At 50.4% G+C, this 27,761-nt stretch overlaps 1 protein-coding gene across 3 annotated transcripts in view; it reads left to right on the forward strand.

Moving 5' to 3' along the window:
* Window positions 1-27,761, forward strand: part of TACC2 (transforming acidic coiled-coil containing protein 2) — a 206,639-nt gene that overhangs the window by 102,779 nt on the left and 76,099 nt on the right. For 2 of the 3 annotated variants that reach the window (XM_049696478.1, XM_049696479.1), the window contains exons 8-9: window positions 945-1,070; window positions 14,357-14,491. In XM_049696478.1, the coding sequence (XP_049552435.1) occupies window positions 945-1,070; window positions 14,357-14,491 (261 nt within the window). The remainder of the gene's footprint in view (window positions 1-944; window positions 1,071-14,356; window positions 14,492-27,761) is intronic. The other variant, XM_049696481.1, reaches the window with a different exon arrangement.

Below are 27,761 nucleotides of genomic sequence, written 5' to 3' on the forward strand. Positions count from 1 at the left end.
ACTGTTTCCTGAGACTGTAAGCTCCATGAGGGCAGGGACCACCTCTTTCCTGCTCACCACATAGAGTTGTTGTTCAGTCAATATCTGCTCAAGGAATGAAGATAACTGTCTCATTACTGACTGCCCCAGAGCTGAGTTCATCAGAAGGAAGAACTCTTGACTCTCCCCGATAAACTGAGACATAACTGATCATGAAAGGGGTTTCCCAGCAGAGTAAGCAGATGTGTGTGATCGGAGACAGTGTCTGGTGACCTGTGTCCCTCCAAACTTTCAAATCCAGCCTGCTCTTGGAGGTTGTCAAATGCTGACTTTCCCAGTGGATGAAGGACCAGTGTAGTTTTTAATTTCTATCTCACTGTAGATCAAAACTTTTGAAAATATAATTAAGTGAATTACTAGAGAATGAAACAAAACTCAAGGCCAGGGTTTCTCGACCTTGGCACTACTGACATTTGGGGCCAGATAATTCTTTGTTGTGAGCCTGTCCTGTGCACTGTAGGATGTTTAGCACCATCCCTGGCCTCTACCTACTAGATGCCAGTAGCACCCGCCCCCTCCAGCTGTGACAACCAAAAATGTCTTTAGATATTGCCACATGTCCCCAGGGGGCAAAAATCACCCCTGCTTGAGAACCACCCATCAAGACCTACAAAACGCAAGCCGTGACTTACATTATTAGCGTCAACAGACAAAATGACTCTATCGTGTTTCTCTAAAGGTTTCTAAACCCTAACCCCAGGTGTCTGTGCTGTCTCATCGTGGAGCAGTAAACAGCCCCTCCTGGACCAGCCCCCTCCGTGGGCTACACCTGGAGCAACACCGGCCCCTTCCTCTATGAAAAGGGAAACTGAGGCCCTGCTTAGGGCCCAGATAAAATGTGCTGTTGAAACATATTTAAGACATTCAGGAACATTTCTGAGCCTCGGTTTTTTTCCTTCCCTCAGTTCACCTGTAGTGGATGATGTCATCGAACCAGCTGCCCTTGAAGACCTGGAAAACCCTCTCTTAGCTGCCTTCTCCCCCCACGGTGATGTCAGCGGCTGGGTGTCCCCGGATTTGACAGCCCAGAGGTATGGTGGCGGTGGTGCCCACGGCGGATGGCGGGACCCCCGGGCCCGGCCCCTGAGGCTGCCTCCTGTCCTCCGTCCCATCTTCTGTCCCGCAGTTCCCCCCCAGACCCAACACACACACAGGTGTACTCACTCTCCTGCACAGGGCTGGGCCTCTTCTTAGGGCCGCAGGAATTACCTGAGGGGGCACCAGAAAGACACCCCCCGCCCCTCTGCTCTATTTAAAATAGCAGTCCTCCAGGAGCGATATTGTGCTCTTCATACGTTTCCAGGGAATGACTTAGCCACCTCTGGCTTCCCGGGACACGCGCTGGGTCAGCCACTTGTTTTCTCTGTCTTTGGAGAAGGGAAGAGGCATCAGCACATGGGGAAGGGGACCAGGTGCCGCGCCTTGCTCGGCAGACCGGCCTGGGCGGCGGGGGAGGGGCTTTATCCTGCCTCATGTTCTGCCCGTGCGCCCTCCCCCTGCCCTGCGTGCCCCGAACCCCGCACACCCATCGCTGCTCTCCATGTGCGGTGTGTACATCGGGCTTCGCCCTGGACTCAGAGGGTGCGGATTTGACCCGTGGTTTATTTAAACCAGGCTTGCTCACAGCCAGCCTCGGGACTCGGCTCACACGCCTGTACACACACACACACACACACACACACACACACACAAAATCTCCCTCTCTACACACGTCTATATGTGTCTCTCTCTGTATTTATATAACATATGTACACACACACACAAGCTCTCTCTCTGCACACGTCTATATATGTCTCTATATTTATATAACATACACACACACACACACACACACAAGCTCTCTCTCTCTACACACGTCTATATGTGTCTCTCTATATAACATATACACACACACATATACACAGTCTCTTTCTCTACACACGTTTATATGTGTCTCTCTATATTTATATAACATATGTACACACACACACAATCTCTCTCTGCACACGTCTATATGTCTCCATATTTATATAACATACACACACACACACACAAGCTCTCTCTCTCCACACGTCTATATGTGTCTCTCTATATAACATATACACACACACATATACACAGTCTCTTTCTCTACACACGTTTATATGTGTCTCTCTATATTTATATAACATATGTACACACACACAATCTCTCTCTGCACACGTCTATATGTCTCCATATTTATATAACACACACACACACACACACACACGAGCTCTCTCTCTCCACACGTCTATATGTGTCTCTCTATATTTATATAACATATATACACACACACAATTTCTCTCTCTACATACATCTATATGTGTCTCTCTGTATATTTATATAACGTATATATATACACACACACAATCTCGCTACACATGTCTATATATGTCTCTATATTTATATAACATATATATAAACACACACGCAATCTCTCTCTCTACGCACGTCTATATGTCTCTATATTTATTTAACGTGTACATACACACACATACACAGTCTCTCTACCCACGTCTGTATATGTGTATATTTATATAACATACACACACACACACACACAGTCTCTTTCTCTACACACGTCTGTATGTGTCTCTCTCTATATTTATATAACATATGTACATACACACACACACAATCTCTCTCTCTATACACATCTATATATGTCTCTATATTTATATAACATACACACACACAGTCTCTTTCTCTGCACACGTCTATATTTATATAACATGTACATACACACACACACAATCTCTCTCCACACATCTATATATGTCTCTATATTTATATAACACACACACACACACACACACACAGAGTCTCTTTCTCTACACATGTCTATATGAGTCTCTCTATATTTATATAACACACACACACACACATAAGCTCTCTCTCTACACACGTCTATATGCGTCTCTATTTATATAACATACACACACACACACACACACAGTCTCTTTCTCTACACACGTCTATATGAGTCTCTCTATATTTATATAACACACACACACACACACAGTCTCTTTCTCTACACACGTCTATATGTGTCTCTCTCTATATTTATATAACATACACACACACACACACACACAGTCTCTTTCTCTACACGTCTATATGAGTCTCTCTATATTTATATAACACACACACACACACAGTCTCTTTCTCTACACACGTCTATATGTGTCTCTCTCTATATTTATATAACATACACACACACACAGTCTCTTTCTCTACACGCGTCTATATGAGTCTCTCTATATTCATATAACACACACACACACACACATTTTAATTGTATTTGTATTAGTAAAACAGCTGCTTTTTGCCGGATGGTGCATGGCACTGGGGAACCATAGTGAACGGGACAGACACTGGGTCCCTTCTCCCCAGGCTGAGACAGGAGCCTCCCTCTGAACTCCTGCAGCCACCCCTCTCCCCCTGTGTCACTGCCCTTCACAGATCCCTATGAATTACCCGTCTCGAATGCCCTCGCAGGGAGGAACTGAATCCGCTGCGACCTCTGGAATCACAGGACCCAGCCTGGCCCGGGCTGGTCCTTGGGGAAGGGCAGTACACTTGAACGGGGTTAGAGGGAAGACGGGGGTGAGTCTCCTTGTCTGCCTGCTTGGGGGCCAGTGTGCGCTAACCACCCCCGAAGTCGGCCCTCTTGGGGACAGGCGGTCCATTCCTGCCCCGTCCCTGCTGTCCTGCTAGGACAGCGTCGAGAGGCCTCTTCATAAACTGGGAGGAGGTTTGCCTGGTGGAGGAGAAGTGTGAGGGCAGGGCTGACACAGCAGGAAGCTCCAGGCCAGAAACAGATGCTCTAAGGCAGCTGCATGTTGACGTCGAATTCCGAGTGTTTCTGTTACAGGTGGGAGTCAACCATAGTTCTTATGTATGAGTTTAACTTCTTAAAAGAGGCATCCTAGCTGGGCAACAAGGCCCTCAGCACACAAGGAGGGTGCAGAAGCTTCCAGGGTGAAGTCAGGCATCCCTTTCCGTCCTTGTGCTCGGCCTCCTCCCCTCCCCCATGGCCCTTCCCTGACCCCCACCATTGTAGCAAGGCCAAGGGACCTCCAGCTGCAGCCAGAGAGGCTCAGCCTCCCTTAGGGAAAGGAGTGGGGCTGAGATCATCCTCATCCAGTGCTCGAGGGATGCCAAGGGGCCGTGGGAGCAGAGGATACAGGAGGACTTGGCTGGGTGACTCAGGAGAACTGATGTCCACTGGGGGGTGTTACTGACGCTTCTGAAGTTAGCGCCTCAACCCGAGACTGTGTATTTTGAATGACCTGTCCCAGGCCCCACAGTAGTCCCGTGATGTCTGCTCTTTAAGCTCCCACTAGGGCACTTCCTGTGCTCCAGGCACCATGCGGGGTGTATCTCCGTAAATCCTCACAACAGCCCCAGCAGGTAGGGGGTTCTGTTACGACTGCTGTGTTACAGGTGAGCAGACAGAGGCTCAGAGACACGTGGCTAGTGAGTGGCAGAGCTGGGGTTTGAAGCAGGTCCAGCTTGGCTACCGAACCTGGTTCTGAGCTTCTCCACTGGCTGCAGGGAGCTGGGTTCCCCCTTCCCCCCACGCCACGGGGTCTCGCCTACATCACTGGCCTCTCAAGTTCGAGAAAGACATGAGTAAAGAAGTTGTGTCACCTGTGACCATGACCGAGAGTGATCACAGGATGCAGGAAGGGACCGGTGGCTGAGTACTGAGTTCATCAGTGCTGAGAGCTTGGCCAGCTCTCTGGCTTTATTTTCCAGTGGAAAGACTCAGTAGATCTCAATGCCGACTGAGCAATTTTGGTGCCTTGCCAGTGTGATTGGACCTTTGTCGGGAGTTGTATTGTCCTATTTTTACTGGAAATTGGTGGGAAGGAGGTAGTTCTGGTAGGAGCAGAGATTGGTCTGGCTTTGGTTACCAACTCTGTCTACAAAATACGGTCGATCCGAGTTATTTGCAGATTCCGTGTTTGTGAGTTTGCTTCCTCGCTGAGATTTATTTGTAACCCCAAGATTGATACTCATGGCTCTTTCATGGTCATTTGTGAACACATGCAGAGCAGCAAAAAATTTCAGTCACCTGACGAGCGTGCTCCCAGCTGAAGTGGAGCAAGGCGACCTCTGGCTTCTTGCCACAGCTCTCGTATTATGAAAAGTGTCCTTTCACAGTATAGTTAGTGCCGTGCTTTTTGTGATTTTGTTGATGATTTTGCTGTTTAACATAGCCCCCAAGCACAGTGCTGTCCAGTGTTTCAAAGTGCAAGAAGGCTGTGATGTACCTGATGTAGAAAATACTTGTTAGATAAGCTTCGTTTGGGTGTGAGTTATAGTGCTGTCTACTGTAAATTCAGTGTTAAGGAATCAATTATATATTAAATAAGATGTTTTTAAATAGAAACGCACATAAAGCAAGATTATGTTTTGATCGGTTGACAAAATTATTGGGACCAGTGGCTTGCAGGAACCTAACCCTAGATTTCCTCTAGGAGCAATGGTTTAGTGTCTGCTAATTCAGTGTCCAGGCTGACTTTATAGAACATAGTTACTGTGAATAGAGAGAATCAACTGTACTTAACCTTGCCGCTCTGTGGGAGTGGCTAAGAAGGGCATTCTGGGTGTGTGCTGGTGGCTTTTTAGACCTCAGAAATGACCCTGCCTCCCCACCCCATCTGTCTTAGTCTGTTCCTGCTGCTATAACAAAATACCACAGGCTGGGTGGCTTATACACAGCAGAAATTATTGCTCACAGCTCTGGAGGCTGGAAATCCATGATCAGGGTGCCAGCATGGTTGAGTGAAGGCCCTCTTCCTGGTTGCACACCTCTTCTTGTGCTCTTACGTGATGGAAAGGTCTGGGGAGCTCTGCAGGGTCTCTTTTATAAAGTCAGTAGTCCCATGATGAGGGCTCCAGCCTCATGATCTAATCACCTGCTAAAGGCCCCACCTCCTAATACCATCGCCTTGGGCACTGGGACTTCCACATAGGAATTTGGGGGGACACAAACATTCAGATCATAGCATCACCCAAGGATCCCCCCCTCCACTTCCTGTTCAGAGCAGGGACAGGAGAGGCAGGGGGAGAGGTGAGGAGAGACGGGGAAGGAACAAACCTGGGCAGAGGGCAGCCTGCAACATCCTCTAGAGGTTTGCTGCCCCGCAGAAGCAGGGTTGGTACCTTAAATTAAAAATTTAATTTAAATTAAAATAAAAATATGTTAAAAAATTATTAAAACAAGAAAAGTGGGGCTGGAGCATTTTCTTTAAGCCACCAGAGAGAAAGCAGAGCAGGACTCTCTCCCTCCTTTCTGCTGCTACTAATTCTTTGCTACTGATCCTTCCCTTTCAACTCTTCTTTCTGAACAAGAACAAAGAGAGAAGCTACCCCCGTCCCTGCAGCAATTCTCAAATAAAATGAAAGGGATTTTGACACTCCCCTTCTGTCCAGTTAAAGCCACTGGACGACATCAAACTTGCTCCCTCTTCGGGAAACAGCCCCTGAACCCCCTGTAAGTGGTTGAGCTTCCCTTTGGCTTTTGACATCCCCAGATGGCACAGAAAGCCGAGCCCAGACCCTCCAGAACATTCTACAAATGACTGGATTGCCCGTGGCCACTTGTACTCCCATCTGTTCAATATTTTCTATTTTTTTTATAAAGCAGCAGAATTGTTTTTCAATTGGAACCTTCCAGCTCTACTACCATTTGTTAAACAGAGTAAAATGGGGCACCCTGGTTACATCTGGGAACCTTCGGTGCTTTTCCTGTAGTCAGGAATCCAGGCGGAGGGGTCTCTTTAGACCTTGAGGTCTCCCGTGGACACAGCTGGAAAACTACTCACCTGACTCACGTCCATGGGGTCCAAACGTTAGCATGCCTCAAAATAACCCACTTCCAGCCCAGATGGCTGCCCCATCCCCAGAGTGTCTGATTCAGGAGGTCTGAGGAGGCACCCAGGGTTTTGCCTTTTTAACAAGTTCCCGGATGCCGCTGCTACTGCTGGTCTGGAGTCCACAATCGGAGAACCACTGGGTAAAGCAGCGTGTCCAGATGCTCTTCTCCTCACCTGTCTGGCTGTTAATGGCTCCTCAGGGTAGGAAACGCCTGACCCAGCAGCTGGCGGCTGAACTTTCTGACCAAAGAGCCAGGAGTAGGGGATGGCCCCTGCTCAGCGCAATCATCTCACTAGAGTTTCCAAATTCAGAATTTTCCGGAGTTGAAAGCACAGGGAATTCACACTGACTTACAGCTTCTGTTTTTCCTCTTGCTCCAAATCCTGTGGTTTCTTTTGGTTTCATCTGTTTGCACAATACGTTTTTTTTGTCTTTCTGCTATGGGTGTGCGTGGGTGGGTTCAACTGCTTCAGAAAGGTTAGCCGGACCTTGATTTAAGCAAGCGCCTTGTGGAAAACCGAGGGATAAAGTGGGGGCGCTGTTGTTTTAACTTAGAAAAGGGATCACCAGAAAGTCTTCTCTGAATAACCGAATTCCTTTGTACCATTTAAAAGGCACATGTTGAATGAAGGTACGTGCTCATGAGATAGAGTTACATAACCAGTACCTGGCAGGCTGAGCCAGTTGGGATGCGCCTATATATCTGTTCAGAACCTTTGCGTTTCCGGTGTCCAGCTGGCTACTGTTAGGTTGGAGCACAGGAGTCACCACATTGGCAATTGTCAAAATATGCACAGCTTCGTAGGGTTCAAACTAGCACAGGATTTTGTTCGTGGCTTGGTGTTTCATGGTTCTGGAGTTGCTTTATGTAGGTTATACCTTTATGTAGGTTGTACCTTATAGTAGGTAGGTTTGACTTTCTGAATAAATAGTTAAATCTTGGATATCTGAGATCAGTTTCCTTTTGTCCTCGGTATCCTCAGCTCTGCATTCTCTGTTACCAAGGACCGTCAAGGCACGCAAGGAATCTTGCACCTGGGAAGAGGATGCAAGGAACTGGGAGAGACAGTGGTGGGAATCAATGTGCTGGATGACCCAACCCAGATCAAAGCCTCGTGTAGTTTTGGGATGGTATTTATGACTTTTCCTTTAGTTAATATTTTCCTTCCTGATTAAGTTTTGCTTCTGCCAAGCTTAAAAGTCATCTCTGTCCTCTGAGCACAGACTCGCTCTGTGAAAAGGGTACGAGTGTGCTGGGAAGGAACCGACAAGCCTGTTCAGGGTTAACTGTGCAGAGCCAGCCTACGGCCAGACATCTGAAGGTCGGTGGCATTTATACTCTCACGTGGGCTGCTCTTCACAGGCTGGAATATCTCCCTCGTGACTAGAGATCACCTGATGTGCCTGTCTTGAGTTGCCAGCCAGTTTGCCAGCCTCTCCGGGCACTTTCTGATTCGGGCTTTGTTGCTTCTCGGCGGCTGCATCTCAGAGGAGGGTGATGCAGGATCTCCCATCTCGGAGACTCCTCTTATCAAACCCCAGGCCTCGGTGGGACTGATTATCCGGTGCTCCTGTCGACCGAACGTAGCTCTCCAAACCAGCAATTTCAAAGCGCTTTTCTTTCTCTGGCTTGCATCTCACTTTCAGCCTGAGCTGAGTCTTTGGCCTTAGCTCTTGCCCTATTACGTGATCGTGCGCACTTGGGGATTCAGGAAGAAAAAAATCAAGGGGGCCTGTGAGGAAAGGCTATTGTGTTAATACCTTCCAGATGGTGATGTGAAATAGGAGATAAGATGCTCTGGCCCATCTGGCCCGACAGGACGTGATATGCTCGGCTTGTATCTTGGGGGCCGTTATCACACTCCCGTGACAGCCAGGGTCACTCTGGTGTTTGTCCTTAGACAGGGGCTTAATTTGGCAACTCTCTCCGATCTCTGAAATGAAACCTGCTATCAGTTCAGTGGGGGATCCGCCAAGAAGGACTCAAAAGCCCTGAACAGGGTGTCAAGAGACAACAGCTGGTGACGGCATCTCACTACAGCTGGGCTTGGAGGACTGTCGGGCTGAGTGCCAGCCCTGAAGCAGCATGCTCTGTGTTTCTCAGGTCTCGTGTGGGTGGCGACTGCATCCAAACAGTTAATGGGACCAGTTGTTGTTAGTGACGACCTTGGTGAGGTACTGAATCAGGGATGGCAAACTCTGACCCGTTAGTAGTGGTTCCTTAGGGATCTGTGTTGAGAAGGATTCAGAGGTCTTGTCCAGCTGGGCCTCGCAGGAAAGAATGCCTTGATCGACATGCCATTTCTGTCTGCTGAAAGTATGGTGAGTTTATTTGCCCTTTTTTTTGGTCAGCTCTTCCCTTAAAAAATAAAAGGCTTAAATTAAATCAACATTTCCTTCATCTTCCAAAAATACAAATACTTTACATGAATTTGAATTCAGCTTCTTTGTTATTCCATAAGACACATTGATTAACTCCTTACATGGGAAAAGGGATTAGTGGACTTTTACAACTAGAAGGGTCTTTGCAGCCCTATTCCTGGCCCATTTTATAGGGGAGGAGATCAAGGGCAAGTGAATGTAAGTGCCTTGCAGAAGCCAACTGAGGGGAATTCCTTGGCGGTCCAGGGGTTAGGACTCCGCGCTTCCAGTGCCGGGAGCACGGGTTCGAACTCTGGTCGGGAAACTAAGATCCCACATGCCACGTGGCATGGCCAAAAAGAAAAAAAAGAAACCAACTGAGAATGCAGATGTGGACCCCATCTCAGACCTCTGCCCCGCTCTGTGCTGGGCTTGACAGCTGCCCACGGGTTCCCACTGAGGGCTGGGAGTGGTACTGGGCATTGGAAAGGGCCCGACTCCCTGAGAATAACGTCTCTAAGACAAGTCACTGCTGCTCACGGGAGACTTGAGTGGACAGGAGCTGGCAAGGGAGGCCGACCTGGTTATCTGCTCCAGCAACAAGGCCCTCTGGCAGCTCAGGGGGCCTTGGAGGGGCCCTATGGAAGCTTCCCCTCGGGGTCTGGAACGAGGGCTGACTTCATGGGCATGTGACCTGGGCAGTCGCCCAGGGCCCCGTGCTCAGAAGGGCCCCGTGCTCGGTTCAGCACGCTGCTGTCGTCACCCTCCTGAAATTCTTATATTTTAGGCACACGGGGCCTTGCGTTTCCACTTTGCTTTCATTTGCATTCCTGCAGCTTATGTTGCTGGTCCCACCTCAAGACGGTTGGACTCTGAGATTCCAAGAAGATAGGACAGTTGTCCCACTGTCGGTGGCCTGCATGTTTGGGAGGCCGGGGGCGGGAGGGAAGGAGCTGCCATGTGTTGCACACTTGTTCCGGGCCAGGCCCCGTGCTGGGGGCTGGAGAGACCACAGTGGCTGAGTCTCTAGTAGGAGAAGAGGACGTGTTAGCAGAAAACAACAGCATATGCAGAAGCCAGGCCCAGTTCAGCCTGGCAATGCAGGGTGGGCATCGTTACCCCTGCCGGGGACGGGGGGAGCTTCCTTGTTTGGGTGACACTGCAGGATGATTATGGGGTGGGCTAGGAGGGGGCCTGAGAGAGGTAGGTGGGGATTCAGGGTCAGGGTCTGCTTGAGCAAAGACACAGAGGCAAGAAATTGCCAGGAGCCCTTGGAGACTGGCTTGGTGGGGTCAGGGCAACAGGAGGACAAACCCGGAAGGGGACAGAACTGGGCTGCGAGAGCCCCAGCTTGCAAGGCCCGGGAGTTTCACCTGTATTCCATCAGGTGTAAGGCGTGGAAAGTGGGGGAGGGCTTCAGGCAATGAAAGGACCTGATCAGGGCTTCCCTGGTGGCACAGTGGTTGAGAGTCCGCCTGCCGATGCAGGGGACACGGGTTCGTGCCCCAGTCCAGGAGGATCCCACATGCCATGGAGTGGCTGAGCCTGTGCGTCCGGAGCCTGTGCTCCGCAACGGGAGAGGCCACAACAGTGAGAAGCCCACGTACCGCAAAAAAAAAAAAAAAAAGAAAGGACCTGATCAGAACTCGAGTTGGGACATCCTGGTGTCTGTGTGTGTGTTGGGGGGTGGATGTGCAGGAGCCCTGCTCAGAGAGGCTGCAGGCCTGGACCAGCAGGACAAAGGAGACAGATTCTGGAAGGACAAGGGATGTGACTCAGCATGGAGGGGCGATGATGGGGCGAGAGAACGAGGAGAGTCAAGGACAGTCTCAACTTCTGGTCCAGGGCCTGGACAGCTGGTGGGGCCACTAGCCAAGCTGGGGAGAAATTTGGGGGAGGAGGAGGGTTAGGAGGGGACAGCGGGAGTTCTGTGGGGCCGGGAGGCATCTGTAGGTGCCCGTGTGTCAGAGCTTCGGTCGTGAGTCACTGAAGCTTTCCCTGTTGAGGCCTGACCTCCCCGCCTCTGGGGTTGGACCAAGGGCAGCCTGCAGACCAGGAGGGAGGGGCGCCATCATTCTTAAAAGAGCTGTTGAGTCATTTGTTTGGTGCCTTCAGCTGATGGGAACAGGCCAGCGCCGGAAGGGTGCGGCCCTGGTGGTCTGGGTGCCAACCAAGTGAAGGGTGGAGGGGGCAGGCATCCGGTCTCCAGGCTGAAGAGCTGAGGGGACCACAGGGTGTTCTCAGGGGTGGAGGGATGCGGTCAGCCTCGAGGCATCCTCATCACAGTGTGACTGTCACTGTGCTTCCCCGTGGGGTTGGCCTTGTTCTGAGGCCACAGCTCCTCCCCTCTGCCAGGGTTTTCAAAGACAGAAACCTTTCCTTGCACTTTGATGGAGTTGTGTCCACGAACTGTGTCACCTATTCTGTTTGCATTAAATTAAATAAAATCTTCAGGGGGTTTGCAGAGGAAGGGGCTCGGCCAGTGTAATTTCTTTCGAAAGCAAATTTCAGACTAAAGGCTTGAGTTTGTAAGTGGCCTGTTCACTGCTTATGGATAAGAATAAATGTAGCTTTCCAGAGTGTGAAAATGGCTTTCTTAAGGAGCTTAACAGCCCTCCATAGTTTTCATTATTCGTTTGAGTCATCTCTTTACGAAAAATGTTATTTCAGACACTGTCCATGTTGTGACAAACAACAGTTTGAACAGCCAAGGCATCGTGCCATCTGTAAACCCACTTCGCACTTTTGCCGGTTCTGCCCATGAGCTCATTGTAATTTTTGTTCACGTGTGGATTGCCTTGCTCTGGGCTTAACCAGGATCATTACTCTCTGCTCTGTTTTGCTCCTAGTTTCCATGAGGCCCAGGGGAGAAGGTCATGTGGTTCCAGCTCTGTCTCTGCTCCCTGAACCCGGTTTGGTCGTAGCCATTCGGGACTCCCCCCGCCCCGTCCCCGGCTTTCCCTCTGCCTGTCCGAGTGCCCACTGTGGGTGGCCCGGCTGGATGTTGGGCTGCTGGGGTGAATCTGAGAGATAAAGCCCCTGTCCTCAGGGAGTTCGGTCTCCCTCGTGGTCTTCAAGTCCCAGGTGATGGGAGTCACCGAGGAGGAGCTGGGGGCTTCCGGGTGTGTGCTAGGGGGTCCGTTAGAAAGCGGGCATGGAGCTGGACCCCAGCTTCGACCTCTGGCTGGGTTTCAGGCTCTCGGTGCTGAGTCACGCAGTGTTAAGGATTCAGAGCCTGGGTTCCCATCCTGGCTCCCCCGCCTACTCGCTCTGTGACCTCGCCTCTCCGAGCCTCGGCTTTGATCTCTGTAAAGTGAGGGTGGTGACATCTGACTCAAAGGCTGTTGTGGCGCTTCCCGACGTCACGTATGTGAAGCATTTAACACAGGCCCGGGCTCACAGGCTCAGGCACCTAGGACAGAGCCAACCCGGACATTTGCACCAGCAGGGGCGAGCTACTACTGTTTTCGTAGCTGCGGAATAGTGAAGGCCAAGCCAGGACGCGGGCAGCGGAGGAATTGCTGGCCCGGGGAGGAGGGGGGCTTCCAAGGCCAGGAGACAGCAGGGGCAGCCAGTGCTGTGGGAACCCGGGGAGGGGGGCCCGGCTGGTCAGAGCAGAGCAGGTGAGGGTGAGGACCGTGGGGCGAGGCGCGGGGCAGAAGCCCGGCCCTGCAAGACCTGCTGAGAGCTGCGACAGGGATTTGGGGCTAGACTGAGAGTTCTTTCGCTGTACTGGGTGTGCGGTGCCCGTGGCAGCCGTCCTCCAGGCCGGGAAGCCAGCCTCGCAGGGGACGTGGAGGAGGTGGAGATTAGCAGGACGTGGAGGAGGTGGAGATTAGCAGGACACCCTTGACACGGAAACCTGGAAACCCTAATGTCCTGCCTTCCTGCAGTGCGGGAGCTGCCAGCAGGAGCTCACGCCCACAGGGAAGCAATGAGTCCCCAGCATGAGGCTGTGAAACTCGTAACCCCAGATTCGACCTCTGGCTGGGTTTCAGGCTCTCGGTACTGAGTCACACAGTGTGGACAGCAGTGCGGACAGCCGGAGAGGCTGGGAGGGCTAACCCGCCCTGGAAGTCTGTGGACGGCATCGCTAGTCTTGCTTTTGCCAAAGGGGAAGATCAGAACCTCTTTTGAGCTCCAAGCCTGGTGCCTTTTGGCTCCAAGGGTGTGTCTGCAGGTGGCCGTCCTTCCTGCCTTCCCTCCTTTTTTTTTTTTTGCGGTACGCTAGCCCCTCACTCTTGTGGTCTCTCCTGTTGCCGAGCACAGGCTGCAGACGCGCGAGCACAGGCTCCAGACGCGCAGGCTCGGCGGCCACGGGCCCAGCCGCTCCGCAGCACGCGGGATCCTCCCGGACCGGGGCACGAACCCGCGTCCCCTGCATCGGCAGGCGGACTCCAAACCACGGAGCCACCAGGGAAGCTTCCCTGCTACCTTCCCTCCTGCTGGGGGCCTCCCTGCACTCCCAGCCTTTCCCTGGATGTCCAGCAGGGGGCACTCACCCATTAAACCAGGGACAGGGCTGTGCTCTGGGAATCCTTCCCCAGGGAAGAGGGATCCCGGCAAATTCCTGGTGCAGGTTCCTTGGTTACACATCAGCCTCTTCACCTTGACTTTTCTCAGCCTCAGAGTTTTGGGCCAAATCCTGGGGAGTTTGCAAAATTGTATTTTAGTTTTCAACTCCCGGAGTTTCACTGCTTATTAAAAAAGTGATGAGAAACGATCATATGAAATTCCCTTCCCCCAAACAAAACTCAAACAAGACAACTCAGAGTGCTCTGACACCCGAGCTGCCTGCAGCCTGGGTTCTGCTGCAGCCTAAGGAGTGGCGGGGGGGGCGGGGGAATTCACAGCCTGGCCTGGGGGCTGCTGCACTGGAAGGTGCACCCCGACTGTGTCTAAGCAGAGGCCCGGGGAACCCGGTGGGGAGCCTGGGGCAGCAGTGTGCTGGGTCTTTAAATACCCAACGCCATGTGTGTGACTGGGTTGGGAGGGGTGAGCGGGCCTGATGAATGTGCCGTAAAGGAGCCGAGTTCCGCTGGGAATAATTCTCCCTTTGTGTCCCCAGCACCCACCCAGCTGCTGCCCGTGCGGATCTCACTCCCCCGGCCTCAGAACACACATCTCTGCCTTCCGCCCCAGCTGGTGATGGAGTCGAAGCTTCCATTCCCTCCTGCCAAGGTCTAGCCAAGGACTTAAGCAGGTATTGTACAAAGCTCTCCTTCCAAGCCGCTGGCCCCAGAGAGGAGGGGCCTGGTGGTCTCTGTCCCTTAGGCCCTGGGGAGCTGCATTTAGGATGGCGCCAAGAAGGCGTTGACAGTTTGGACCCGTGATGCCACGTGAGATTGTTTGGGCTGTAGTTGATCTGAAGTTTATCCATGCTAGCAAGCTCTCCATGTAACAAAGGGGACGTCCTGTGAGTATTGGTGTATTACTTGGCGTTCTCCGGAGAAACAGAACCAGTGGGATATATATACACAAATACAGGCATAATTTGTTTTATTGCACTTTGCAGATGTTGAGTTTTTTACAAATTGAAGGCTTGTGGCAACCCTGAATTGAGCAAGTCTGTTGGCTCCATTTTCCCGACATTTGCTCCCTTCGTGTCTCCGTGTCACATTTTGAGAATTCTCGCAATATTTCAGACTTTCTCATTAGTATATTTGTCATGGTGATCTGTGATCAGTGATCTTTGATGTTACTATTGCAAAAAGATTATGACTCACTGAAGGCTCAGATGATGGTTAGCATTTGTTAGCAATAAAGTATTTTTTAATTAAGGTATGTACAATGGTTTCTTTAGACATAATACGATTGCACACAATAGTCTACAGTATAGTGTAAAAGTAACTTTTATACGCATTGGGAAACCAAAAACTTCGTGTGACTCACTTTATTGTGATATTCGCTTTATTGTGGCGGTCTGGAACCATACTTGTATTACCTCGGAGGTCTGCCTGTTTAGAGAGAAATTTATTTTAAGGAATTGGCTCATGAAAATGTGGAGATCGGCAAATCCAAAAACTGCAAGGCAGGCCAACAGGCTGGAGGCCTGGGCACGAATTGATGCTGTAGCTGGAGTCCAAAGGCCGTCTGCTGGCAGAACTCCTTCTTCCTTGGGGGACCTCAGTCTTTGTCTCCTAAAGCCTTCAACTGATTGGGCGAGGCTCACCCACATTATGGGGGGTAATCTGCTTTACTTAAAGTCTACTGATTTAAATGTTACTCTCATCTAAAAAAAATACCTTCACAGCAACATCTACACTGACCAGATATCTGAGTACAATGGCCAAGACAGCACTTAAAATTAATCATCACAGCAAGTATTCAGAACCCCTGTTTCTATGCAAACGGCTGGTTCTGATTAGAAACTATTCTGCTTAGCTATTCAGTCCTCTAAAGGGCATTTTCGGATAGTCTTTTCTTGTGGAGGGCTAAACACGCCTGGGTGTGTTGAGAAGGGGAAGCCCGTGGCCTCAGAGAGTCCTGCTACTGGGGAGGCACAGAGGTGCCCAAAGCTAAGCTGAAGGAGAGAGTGAGAGTACAAGGGGTGGCCAACGCATTGATGATCACCTGCCAAGCCAGTGTCCAGAAGTAACAGAGGAATCAGGGGAGAGGAGGCTCGGGTGTGCAGATGTGGTTCTAGAACACGCAGTGATGAGGAGCTGGGGATGGAGCTGGACCTGAATCTCTCTTATCTGGATGATACTCCATGGAGCAGACGCTCTTCCTTGCCCATTATCTCTTGAGGTCTACCTGCCTCTCTGTTGGTCCCTTGTCCCCGAGGGCTTCCCGGGGGAGGCAACTTCTAAGCTGAGAACTGAAGGCTCAGTGGACTTAACTACACATGGGCAGGGGAGGGAACAGCATCTGCAGAAACCTTGAGGAAAGAGAAGGGAGCAAAACTGAAGAGGTCCCGTTGAGGCTGGGCAGGCAGAGAAGGGAAGGGGTAGCACAGTGGTCAGGGGCCGGTGGTTGGCACACCGTGGCTCATGTTAAGGATTGGGGGCTTTATTTTTTTTTCTCGGTAGAATTTTTTTCGATTAATAGATTTCTTTTAAGAATAGTTTCAGACTTACCAAAAAAAATCGAGACAGTAGTATCAAGAGTACCCATTTACCCAAGCACACAGTTGCCCTATTATTAACCTCTCAACAGTAGCGTGGTTCATTTGATGCAATTCATGAACCAATATTGACACATTGTTATTAACTAAAGTCCACAGTTTATTCCGATTTCCTTACCTTTTCCCTAAGGTCCTTTTTCTGTCCCAGGACCCCATCCAAGATGCGACATGGCATTTAGTCTTTACGTCTCCTTAGCGCCTCTTGGCTGTGACTGTTCCTCAGACTCTCTTGTTCTTGATGACCTTGACAGTTCTGAGGAGGACTGTCAGGTACTTTGTCGAATGTCCCTTAGCTGGGGTTCGTCTGATGTTTTCCTCATGATTGGAGTAGAGTTACGGGTTTGGGGAGGAAGATCACAGAGGTAAAGTGCCGTTTTCATCACATCCTATCAAGGCTACTTACCGTCAATGTGTTTTATGACTGTTCCCGTTGACCTTGGTCGCTTGGCTGGGGTCGTGTTTGTCAGATTTCTCCACTGTCAGGTTTCTCTTTTGTCCCCTTTTCCATACTGTCCTCTTTGGAAGGAAGTCACTATGGGCACATCTCAGGACTGGGGAGTTGTGTCCCCTCTTTTAGGGGGAGTATCTACATAAATTTTTTGGAATTCTTCTGCATGGGAGATTTCTCTCTTCTCCTCCATTTATTAACTTATTCAGTCATTTATTTATATCCGTATGGACTCGCGGGTATCGATTTTATACTTTGAGTTATAATACAATACTACTTTATTTGGTCGCTCAGATTGTTCCAGCTTTTCGGCCATTGGGCCATTGGCTCCTAGGGCTTTATTTTAAGGAAGTCCAGAAGCCCTGAGGCAGGCAGAGATCTGAGCAGATTTGCATTTTTAAAGATGTCTCCAGCTGCTTGGCAGGGCAGGAGTGGTTTCAGGACTGATCAGGGGCCCCAGACCTTGAGGCTCCCTGTCCTGGCCCAGCGGACTGGACAGGACCAGGGACAGCTGTGGTCCCATCGCCCTAAGTACACCCTCAGCTGTGGCTTCAGGGTGTTGGCCAGCTCCAGTGTCTCTCCATGGCTGCTCTTTTCAACGGGGCTGTGGCCTGGATCCAGGGATCCAAATAAGTCCTGTCTTCTTCCCTCTGGCAGGTCCTTGGAAGTTTGCGAAGCAAGTTTCAAAAATGTACAAATGAAAATTTCATTTCACTGAAATGGAGGTTGTTATTCGCCAGGTCTGGGCCAGAGTCTGAGGTCCCTGTTGGTCTCATGATTTGGAGATGCATCCTCCATCCGTGCCCATCTCCAGCCAGGCCTCTCTTGTTGGAGCAGTTATGCCCTCTGTGGTTGTCACCATGCCCAGGTGACTGCAGTGCCCCTGACATCTATGGCTTTGTCTTCCCCTCTTTGGGCTTGGAGGGGAGAGCAGTGGGGCAGTGAGACCTGGTGTCTTAGCAAAGAAAGCCCAGGGCACATCTTATTACAGAATCGACAGATGTTCTGTTCTTGCAAACATGCTGGGTGACTTCCTGCAGCCTCCCCCTGCTTCTGATGGCTGCTGTGGAAATGATGACATAATCCCACATTTCCAGTGCAAATGGCTTTTCTCCCGGAGTTTTCCCACCCTCACCCCTCCCCCATGTCCACTGGTAATCATTAGGCCACAAGCCTTGGGGAGAACAGATGTGACTTTGAGAGAGTCCGTGGGGAGGAGAGGGGGCTTCGTTTCTCTGCTTCCCAACCCTGGCCGCAGCAAAGGGGGTGTCCTGGGAGGGACACTGTCCACCAAGGTGGCAGAGCTCCGACAGGCCTTCCTCGTTCCTTCAGCCCTGCCGGTCTGTGGCGTTTGTGCTCAGCAGACACCCTGACCTACTAAAGCTGTTTGGAGAGCATTATGTGGCGATTAACTGAGCTTTAAGAGGCTGGAGCCAGACAGGGAATCTGAAGATAAAGAATTTCCAGGAATGCAAGTCGAAAGCCCTCACTCTTGCAAAGGCAGCCACAGCTGACCAGGGGTTTTGGACCTCGGGGGGCTTATGGCAAAGAGCCTGCTGTGTTGGCATGTGGGGCAGGCAGACGTGAACCTCAGCAAACATCAGAGCTGACCTCCCACTCTGCCTGCTGGGGATGGCGGTCCCTAAGGAATCGGTAACTTGGAAACCTGGCCAGCGGCTGCCTGGACGACCCAGAAGGAATGAGACGGGGGAAGCAGCTGAACTTCTTGCAAGGAGGAGCTGGTTCCGTGCTGGTGCAGGAAGGCCAGGGGACAACAACCCTGAGACACACCACCCTGAATGCAGCCTGGGGTCTGGGGAGGGGCAGGTGGCCTGGGCTCACCACGGTTTCTGGTGGGATGTTCGGCCCACCGTGGGCAGCCCTCAAATGCTCCTGTCTCTCTGTCAGCACCTCTCCCAGACTTGAGAGCTTTTCCTGGCGGGAGAGGGAATGAGGAGACCTTCTCCCTGGCCTCTAGGGTGGTACGCTTCTCCTGCCAGCTCAGAGAAGTGAACCCCTCGAGAAATACCGCACATCCTCGCGCACAGCTCAGGGGAGTGAACCCCTCGAGAAATACCGCACATCCTCGCGCACAGCTCAGAGAAGTGAACCCCTCGAGAAATACCACACATCCTTGCGCACAGAGCCAGGCCGTTTGCCCACTCACAGCTCAGTGGTTAATTTCGTAGGTGGGGTCAGGACCATCCTTGGGGTTGCTGATGCTGAGACTCTCTGGTGATGAGATGCTGCACTGAGCAGCCTGGGGTCTCATCTGGCCTCGTTCATCCGTTTATGTGAACACGTTTCATTTCGCTCCCTCTCCTGCCTGTCAGACCCACTTCTTGCGGGCAGCCCTGGGCGTGGATGTGTTGCTGAGCATCACCGTCCTGGCGGGACAAGCAGAGGCTGTCTGACCTGGGCCTCCGGCTCTCGGCCAGTCTCCTGAACAGGCACCAGTGTTTGGGGGCTGCTGAGCTTCCCAGTGTTTGCAGGCAGGCGTGTCTGGAAGCTCCACCTGGCTGGCTTCAGCCCCAGGAGCACAGCGAGGAAGCCCGTCACTCTGTTCTCCAAACACAGTTCAGTTAATGGTGGCCTCCTCAGTCTGGGCGGAGCCAGTACGGAGCAGGCGGGACCCATGATCCCAGCTCTCAAATTCTTTTTTTTTTATTTTAATTTATTTATTATTTTTTATTTTTGGCTGCGTTGGGTCTTCATTGCTGCGCGCGAGCTTTCTCTATTTGCGGTGAGCGGGGGCTACTCTTCGTTGTGGTGCGCGGGCTTCTCATTGTGGTAGCTTCTCTTGTTGCAGGGCATGGGCTCCAGGCGCGCGGGCTTCAGTAGTTGTGGCTCACGGGCTCCAGAGCAGAGGCTCAGGGGCTCAGTAGTTGTGGCGCACAGGCTTAGTTGCTCCGCGACATGTGGGATCTTCCCAGACCAGGGCTCGAACCCATGTCTCCTGCACTGGCAGGCGGATTCTTAACCACTGCGCCACCAGGGAAGTCCCAGCCCTCAAATTCTTTTTCCCATTTCTGGGGGGAGACAGAAGGAGAGTGGGCCGCCAGGCAGGGCTCCCCTGGCCCTGCAGTTGGGAGACTTCTCCAAAGCTGGAAGGGATTCTGACCTGATTTGGGGTCCAGCGAGGAGCAGGGTGTGCATGGAGCTTTGAGGGGACAGTGAAGGCCTGGATGGAAGTCCCCAGCCCAGCTCTGGGGCGTGGGAGGTGTCAGGGCAGCGTGAGGCCCGGGAGCCTGCCTTCCATTCCCAGTGGTGCCCCGGACCCTATGTTAGGTTGGCTGCCACTTTATAATTTTAGATTTTTGCATTTCAGGAGGGTCTCTGTGTCCCCGGCATTGGGCATTTCGTGGGGCATATGGGGGGCATGGCCTCAGCCCTCCAGGAGCCGACCTGGCCCAAACCTCTGCTTTGTAAGGAGAAACTGGATGCTGGGGGTACTGGGGGGCGGCTACCCTAGTTTGAAAGGGTCAGAGCAGTCCCCTCTGGAGGGCGATGTGGACCTCCCAGAAACCAGGGAGCCACACCTTGCTGTCCCCAATGCTAGGGGACCAGAGGCATGTTCCCAGGCTGGACAATTACTGCCCCAGGGAAATGTTGACATAAAGTAGGACCCCTTCATCTTTTTGTGCATTAATGGCTTGAAGAGATGCAAAAAAAAGTGAATATACCAAACACGTATTCTGCACTGAACTTTTATAAGCCACCAGCCTCTGAAAGCTGTCACGAGACCTGGTGATGCCTCTCGCACATTTTCTTAGGGTCAGAGGGATGGGGCAGGAATGGGGTCAGTCTGCTGTCACAGCAAGATTGTCTTCCCATGGACAGATCAATTCCTAAAAAATCCGGGTATTTGCGAAAAATAATCCCTTTTCCTCAGGCACTAAGTTATAAGGTAATTGCATCCAGTGACAGCTAGGCAGGGTGCCTAGTGGGTTACATAGATAGGGTCTATGGGATGGTTATGAAAAGAAGGAAGTATATTTAGGGTTTGGTAGCACACATGTGCACACACACATGCCCCCCCCCCACACTCACACACTCATTCAGTCACTGCCCTCAGATGTTATGCTAATTAGCTATCAGTAGATGCGCATGGTTGCTATTTCTGGCCCAGCTGTTCTGGATTTCTGTTCTATCACAGAGCCTTGAGTCAGCAGTTCTGGGACTCAGCGCCTGGTTTTCACCGCTCCGCTCATAAGTAGGACAACCCCGTGTCAGGCTCTGTGTCACTGCTAGTCAGGCATGGGAAGACATTTACTCCAGACCAGCTGACAACCGGCCACCTTCCTGAACTGGCCTCTGCTCTGGGGCAGCGGACGTCACAAGGACCCAACGAAGGAAGGGCCACGAGTTTTAGAGCTTCTACACGTGCTCTTTTGCATTTTCATCTTGGAAGCATTTCCACACTGAACGGCCACTTCGGGGCCACTACGGAGAACCCTCTCTCAGTCCAGATGGGTGGAACCTGCAGTTCTCAACCTGTTTCTCCAGTCTGGCTTCAGAAACCAGCTTCACTGTCCATTTTGACAGCTGGGAGATTCCATCTCTGTTTACACTTGAATGTTCTCTTTAAAAGGTCTCTTATTCCTGGTAACCTCTAAAACCAGTAGGCTTAAGCTCTAGAGGAACTCAATAGATTAACACAACAGTCAAATCAAATACAATATTTCAGCTCTTTTAACAAGGACTGAAATGTTTTCATAGTGCTTTTGCAATTTTCTGTTCTTCTTGGAAACAGTTCTCCGAGAGGAAAGATGGATTTCACTGGTTCTGTTTTTGACCCCAGTCAGTCGGTTCTCTCTTCCCAGGTTTGAATGAAACTTGACCATTTCTTAGTAGAAGGTTGAACTCTGGAGGTCGGTGTTTTCTTTGGCCAAATGTCTCCGTGTTTGGTTTTGCCTGTGATCTTAAACCTAGTTGTTAAAGTAGTTACAGTAAGGGGTGCAGATTATCTAAAGAAAATTGTTCCTTGAGAAAGGCCACTTGAAATGAATCCACTTGTTGAATCAAACTTTTACGGTAATAGTGGGAAAAATGTTTAATTGGGACTTGATCTTGAAAAAAGAAATGAAAAAATTATGAGAATGATTAATATTTAACAAAATGTGGACTTTAATGATAACCATATGTTTGTGCTTAGCATGAACAAAGAATTTTGGCTACGTTTTTCTGGCAGATTTTCAGACTTGCATATTCTTCACTTCACACTTGACTCCTGCAGCTCAACTACACAGTCACTTTAACATAAATGCTTCAACTGTTTTCTGAAGGGCTCTCTCCCTTCTTTGATGTCCTCTCCTCGAAGCTACCTTCTTCCTCATCTTTGTGAGTTTCTCCTCTTCGGTTGTTCACAGATCACCATTATCTCAACAGGTTTGGGTGGCTTTTGAGCCGTTCCTCAGGATCAGATTCATTCACTTCATGGTGTCCTGCAGCTTCTGCTAGGTTTGCAGTTTCCTTTGCAGTTGGTGGTGTTGTATATTTCCCCACAATCAACGAGAGACAACTGGCAAGAACTTGCGAAGCCAGGAGGAGTATTTGAGGGACAACTGAGTCCAGAAGTGGTTGCTTTGTTGATGAACATCTTCCAGGGCTGACCTTTGCTTCGCCTTATTGTAACCTTGTCACTGTGGGAGCGTGGATGGGGGGGACCCTCTCTGCAGGATGGGGCAACTGGAAATATATCCTCCAGGAACTTCTGATTTTATTGATTGCTAGAGGAGCTAAGTAGGGGCTGATATGTTTGCTGAAGTTGCCATATGAAATTGAATGTTGTGTTGGTGGAAGGATATTGTTGAAGGCATTATCCACCATATACCCTGTTTCCTGATGGAGAACCCATAGGAAAGAACATGTTGAGAATGTCAGTCACGCAAAAAGCTGCTTATCCGTGGAATGGCCTTTTTAAAAAAAACATCTGCTGGGTTTTATGAATTGCGTAACTGAAAATGATTGTTTCCCTTTTCTCTTTGGCTGCTGGGAAACGTAGAGCCAAACTTGCAGCTTACTCCAACCAGGGTTTAGGTAAGTACTTTCGGGATAACCTCAGTCCCTCAGGCTTTTAGCCATCTTTTCTTTCAAAATTCTTTTGCTGTCTTGAATTGCAAGCTTGAGTCCTTTTTGAGATTAGGTAGGATGTATTTTCTAAAATGTTATCTCAAGAGTGTCTTCTACCATTTCCATCTCAAAAGAGCTGAATTTATTTGGTAAAGAAAGAGGGATTTTAAGGATCTTGTTTAGTCTTCTGGGATGTGGTGTTCGTGTTACTGATTTCCTTTGCACACGTGATGAGACTTCTCAACTCAATGCTATCCTCATTTTTGCATAGCCCTGGGTTTTAGGGTTAGCCTGCTTTCCTTCCTTCTTGTAGGAATCAAAGATTAAAAATGTATCCTGAATCCTTAATTTTGAAATAAAAGTGAGTCTTACCGCTCTCTCTTTTTTTTAATATTTATTTTATTTATTTATTTTTGGGCTATGTCGGGTCTTAGTTGCGGTGCGCGGGCTTCTCTCTAGTTGTGGTGTGCGGGCTTCTCTCTAGTTGTGGTGCGCGGGCTCCAGAGCACATGGGCTCCGTAGTTGCGGTACTCGGGCTTATTTGCCCTGGAGCATGTGGGATCTTAGTTACCGGACCAGGGATTGAACGGACGTCCCCTGCATTGCAAGACAGGACCACCAGGGAAGTCCCCCTTATCTCGCTTTACTGATTCCTTTTCTAGTACATTTTGGCTTGCCTTCCTGGGTCTAACAGTAAAATCCTCAACCTTCACCTTCTATCCTAAAAGAATTGAAAGGAATTTTTTTCCCCATGAAGAGTAGCCTTTGGGGTGGTCCTTGCTTGCAAGGAACTTTGAACGATCTCAGGTGTACCTGTGGTGAAGGCGGTGAGAAAGGCATAGAAGATCAGCCCTTTTCAAAGAGAGAGCGAGAGAACCTTGGAAAAGGTGAGGTTTTACCTGAGCCTGCTCTTCAGCCCAAGTAAACCACTCGAGACTCCGCAGGGTGAGCACGTGAGATCTAATGTTGGAGTATAGAAGATGATCAGAATCCCTGTGGCCCTGGAAATGAAGGAACCCCACCATCTTCTACCTTTTCTCTATTTACCATAAGACTGAAGACTTTTGCCAGGACCTGTTCCCACATCCTCTGAGGTTTCACACCGTGTATGTTTATGAAGCTCTCGCTGAGCATGGGGCACACGGCAGGCCGGAGAGCGTGGACACCAAACACAGACACACGGATAAAGCGAGACTCTGATGAGGCGAGAAAGCGCCAGGCGTAAATCTGCCCGCGGTAGAGAATGGGGAGAAAGAAGTCTGTGGGCTGGAGGAGACTCACCCCTCCTACAAGCTGGCCGGGAGATGGGCCCTGACGCACAGGAGGAATTGGGGGAGCTGGAGAGGTTGGGGAGGAGCGTCTCCTCGGCTTGAGGTCACAGCGGGGACCCTGGCCCTGCTCGAATGCAGGGTGGAGCCAGTGTCAGGATCAGGGCCGGAATATAGAACTGGGACTTTTTCCCGAAGGCAGTGGACAACTTATGGAGCGAGGCTGTGGGACGTTAAAGCTGTATCTCCAAAAGCCCAGGAAAATGGAGCCCTGCTCTGTAAAGCCTGGTGGGGAAGCATCGGCAGCACGCTGATCGTGACCCGCAGCCCGGCCCTGCACGCCGGTCGTGACCCGCAGCCCGGTCCTGCACGCCGGTCGTGACCCGCGGCCCGGTCCCGCACGCCGGTCGTGACCCGCGGCCCGGTCCTGTACGCCGGTCGGCTTTGCTGGCCTCAGGCTCCTATTCACATAATGGCTGCTGAACGTGGGCCTGAAATCAAACGGCTCCCAGCTCTTAGAGTCTTAGGAAAGGCAGTGAGCGACAGGCTGGCTGGAGCTGCGGGTTGTGGGGCAGGACCTTCCGGCCTTGAGATGAAGGAACAAGTTGCAAGCGGGTGGTGATGGCCCTGCAGAGCCGGGACCCTGCCTAAAGGTTGGCGGTCCACATGCTTTTGTGCAGCCTCGCTCTGGTCCCCACGGTGACGGTGAAGGCCAGAGACTTGAAGAAATAGGATCTTGCCCAGGCCCATTCTCCGTCTGTATTGACATTATTCGTGCTCGCCAGATGGATTTTTCTGTGATCTGACCTGGTTTCCTTTAGCCAGTGTGCTTGGGCTAATTAGCAGCACAGGGGTCCACTGGTCTTGTTTGGAGAGTGTTGTTGCTATGGCAACTGGAGACTTCCCCGAGGCTGGAGGCAAAGATGAAGCCGTTCAAGTGTGTTTTTCTTGGGGTGTCAGAGGTGCTTCAAATTACTCGCCCTTTCTGACTGTGGCTCGGTCCCTTGGACCCTAATGGGATTTAAGAGTCTGTACCATGTATCTTATCCCTCAATTACAGGGATTTAGCAGGTTTGCTGATCTTTCTGTATGTGTCAGTAAGTAACTTGAGAATAGACTCATCAGGCACATGCTAAATGCACTAATATATGTGGAATTGCTAATTGATGTAGAGATGATGGGTGCATTCCTTGATTTATCCAGGTTTCTAGGATGTCTTGGGGACATCAGTAGGAGGGTTGGCAGTGGAGCCCATCTGAGTGGGCTTAGCCGACCTTTAGCGTTCTAGAATATGCATGCTCTGATCCAGAGCAGAGGGGGAGGAGTTCAGGTCTCATGAGGGCCATGGTTAGAAACATTGGGCATCACTGGTTTGGTGGAGAGAGGAAGTGCTCTGCTGTAGCAGCCTCTGCATCTCACAGAGTGGCCAGGTGCAGGCAGGTGGAGTCTGGAGCGTAGGGTGGGTGTGAAGAGGCGGTAAGGGAGGGAGGGAGGGGCAGCCGGGCCGTTTGAAGGCAGCACTTCCGGGAAGGAAGGCTGGGACTAAGCAGAGGGGACTGATGGGACTGTTGGGACTGATGGAGCCTCGGCTTCAGCCAAAGGTCTGGCCCAAGTGGGTGCTCAGTGCAGGTTTGACTACACTAGGGAATGTGTGATTGCAATGCTAATTGCTTGCATTGTAATAATTTTGGATGGAATCTGTGCTTTCTTATTGTATAAACCCATGATTTTACCTCCTGGGCATGATTTGGGGTGGAGTGGCTGAGGAAGGAAGGGAGGAAGGGGAGGGAGTAAGCAGGCAGGCGTGCGGCATAGCGGGTGGTGTCTGTGTCATCAGCAGTTCCTGTGGATAACCAGAGCCCGGGGTCTACGGAGCATTTAAGCGGGCTTAAACGGCCCTGGACTGCTGTTTTTTCGAATTTCCTTGGTCTAACTTGGGTAGTTTTTTTTGTTTTGTTTTGTTTTTTAATCTTTTCCCTTTTTGTTAGTCGTTCTTAGTCCTAGAAGTGTATCTTAAGCAGTCCCTCTTGGTTGGTCAGCTTGGGCTGCTATAATAAAAATAACTTGGGCCAGGTGGCTTACACAAAAACATTGATTTCTCACAGTTCTGGAGGCTGGAAGTCTGAGATGAGGGTGCAGGCATGGTCGGGTTCTTAGGGAGAGCAGCCCTTTTCCTCTCTAATCAGTCTCCCTCCCCATTTTTTTTAAGTTCTCCTTTTTTTCTGTAGGCAGAATTACTAGCTAACCAAGCTTGTTTTATTTTATTTATTTTTTATTTATTTTTTTGGCCATGCTGCGCAGCATGCGGGATTCTAGTTCCCTGATCAGGGATCAAACCCGTGCCCCCTGCAGTGGAAGCGTGAAGTCTTAACCACTGGACCACCAGAGAAGTTCCCAAGCTTGTTTTAAATTGTGTGTAAAGTAAGCATCAACTGTCTTAAATGAGGGTCTGAAAAGTTCTTCCGGAAGTTCATCACAGAAACTAGTAATGCACGGATTTCAGTTGCATCGACCTCAAGGGCTTCCAGGTTGTATTTGCTTTCCCCCTGGTTTTTGGTCATGTTTTTAACATCACTGAGATGGTGTCAGCCTACTAAGTGACGTGTCACTAGGTCATAAGTTTATGATTGTTGGGGTTCTAAATAAAAGCACTTCACTGTAATGCCTCCTCATTTCCCACGTGGTGCTATACTTAGGGGAAAACATTTCTTATAAAGAAGGAAAGAAAATTAACACCACTCAAGCAGCAATTACAGTCCTAGTCCCAGGCTGTCATACATATAATTTAATATTCCCAATACCCTGCAAAATAGATGCTTCCTCACTTTTGCCAGCTGAGGAAGCAGTGGTTCAGCATGGTCAAGCGATTGCCTCAAGGCCACACAGCAAAGGAGGGAGAAGTCAGGAGTTGAACTCCCTTCTCATTTCAAAGCCCTCTCTTGTTATTGCAGCAAATCCCTGCTGGTTAAGGATCTGGACACTTGGAAGGGTCTGTGCTTTCACGTGTCATGAAAAATAAAAGTTAGCAGATGAGTTCTAATTGTGGTTTCTCATGTTTTTTCCCATGTATTTTCCTAGTGCTGAGTTTGGCTGAAGGCCATACATACCCTCAGTGCCCAGGGAAGGGGTCACTTTCCTCAAAAGATAAAGTCTAAGTTAGTGCTTATGAAGTTTTCAGCTCCACGTGGTCAGGTTCTTTGGAATCCCAGCTGCGTATGTGGCCCAAGAGGTCTGTTTTCTGACAAAGAAACAAACCCTCGGGGTGCCGAGAATGACAGGATGAACAAGTCTGAGAATCCCTGCCACCAGATGACACGCCGCACGACAGTGAGTGACGGCTTCCTGGGAGGTGCTTTCTAGAGCAAGCCTCACCAGGCCAGCCCCTGACAGTCGCCTTCCCTGCGAGACTGACACATCATTAGCTATTTTCATATAAATTCGAGAAAGTAAACCTTCTCAGTGTTTCCTGGAAATTTCATGTTGCTGCATCCCGGGAAACGATTTTGACTTTCTGGCTCTTTGTTTGACACTGATCTTAACTGTCAGCAGAGGAAAGTCA

This window comes from Orcinus orca, chromosome 14 (genome assembly GCF_937001465.1).
Source record: "Orcinus orca chromosome 14, mOrcOrc1.1, whole genome shotgun sequence".
In the NCBI taxonomy this organism is placed as follows: Eukaryota; Metazoa; Chordata; class Mammalia; order Artiodactyla; family Delphinidae; genus Orcinus; species Orcinus orca.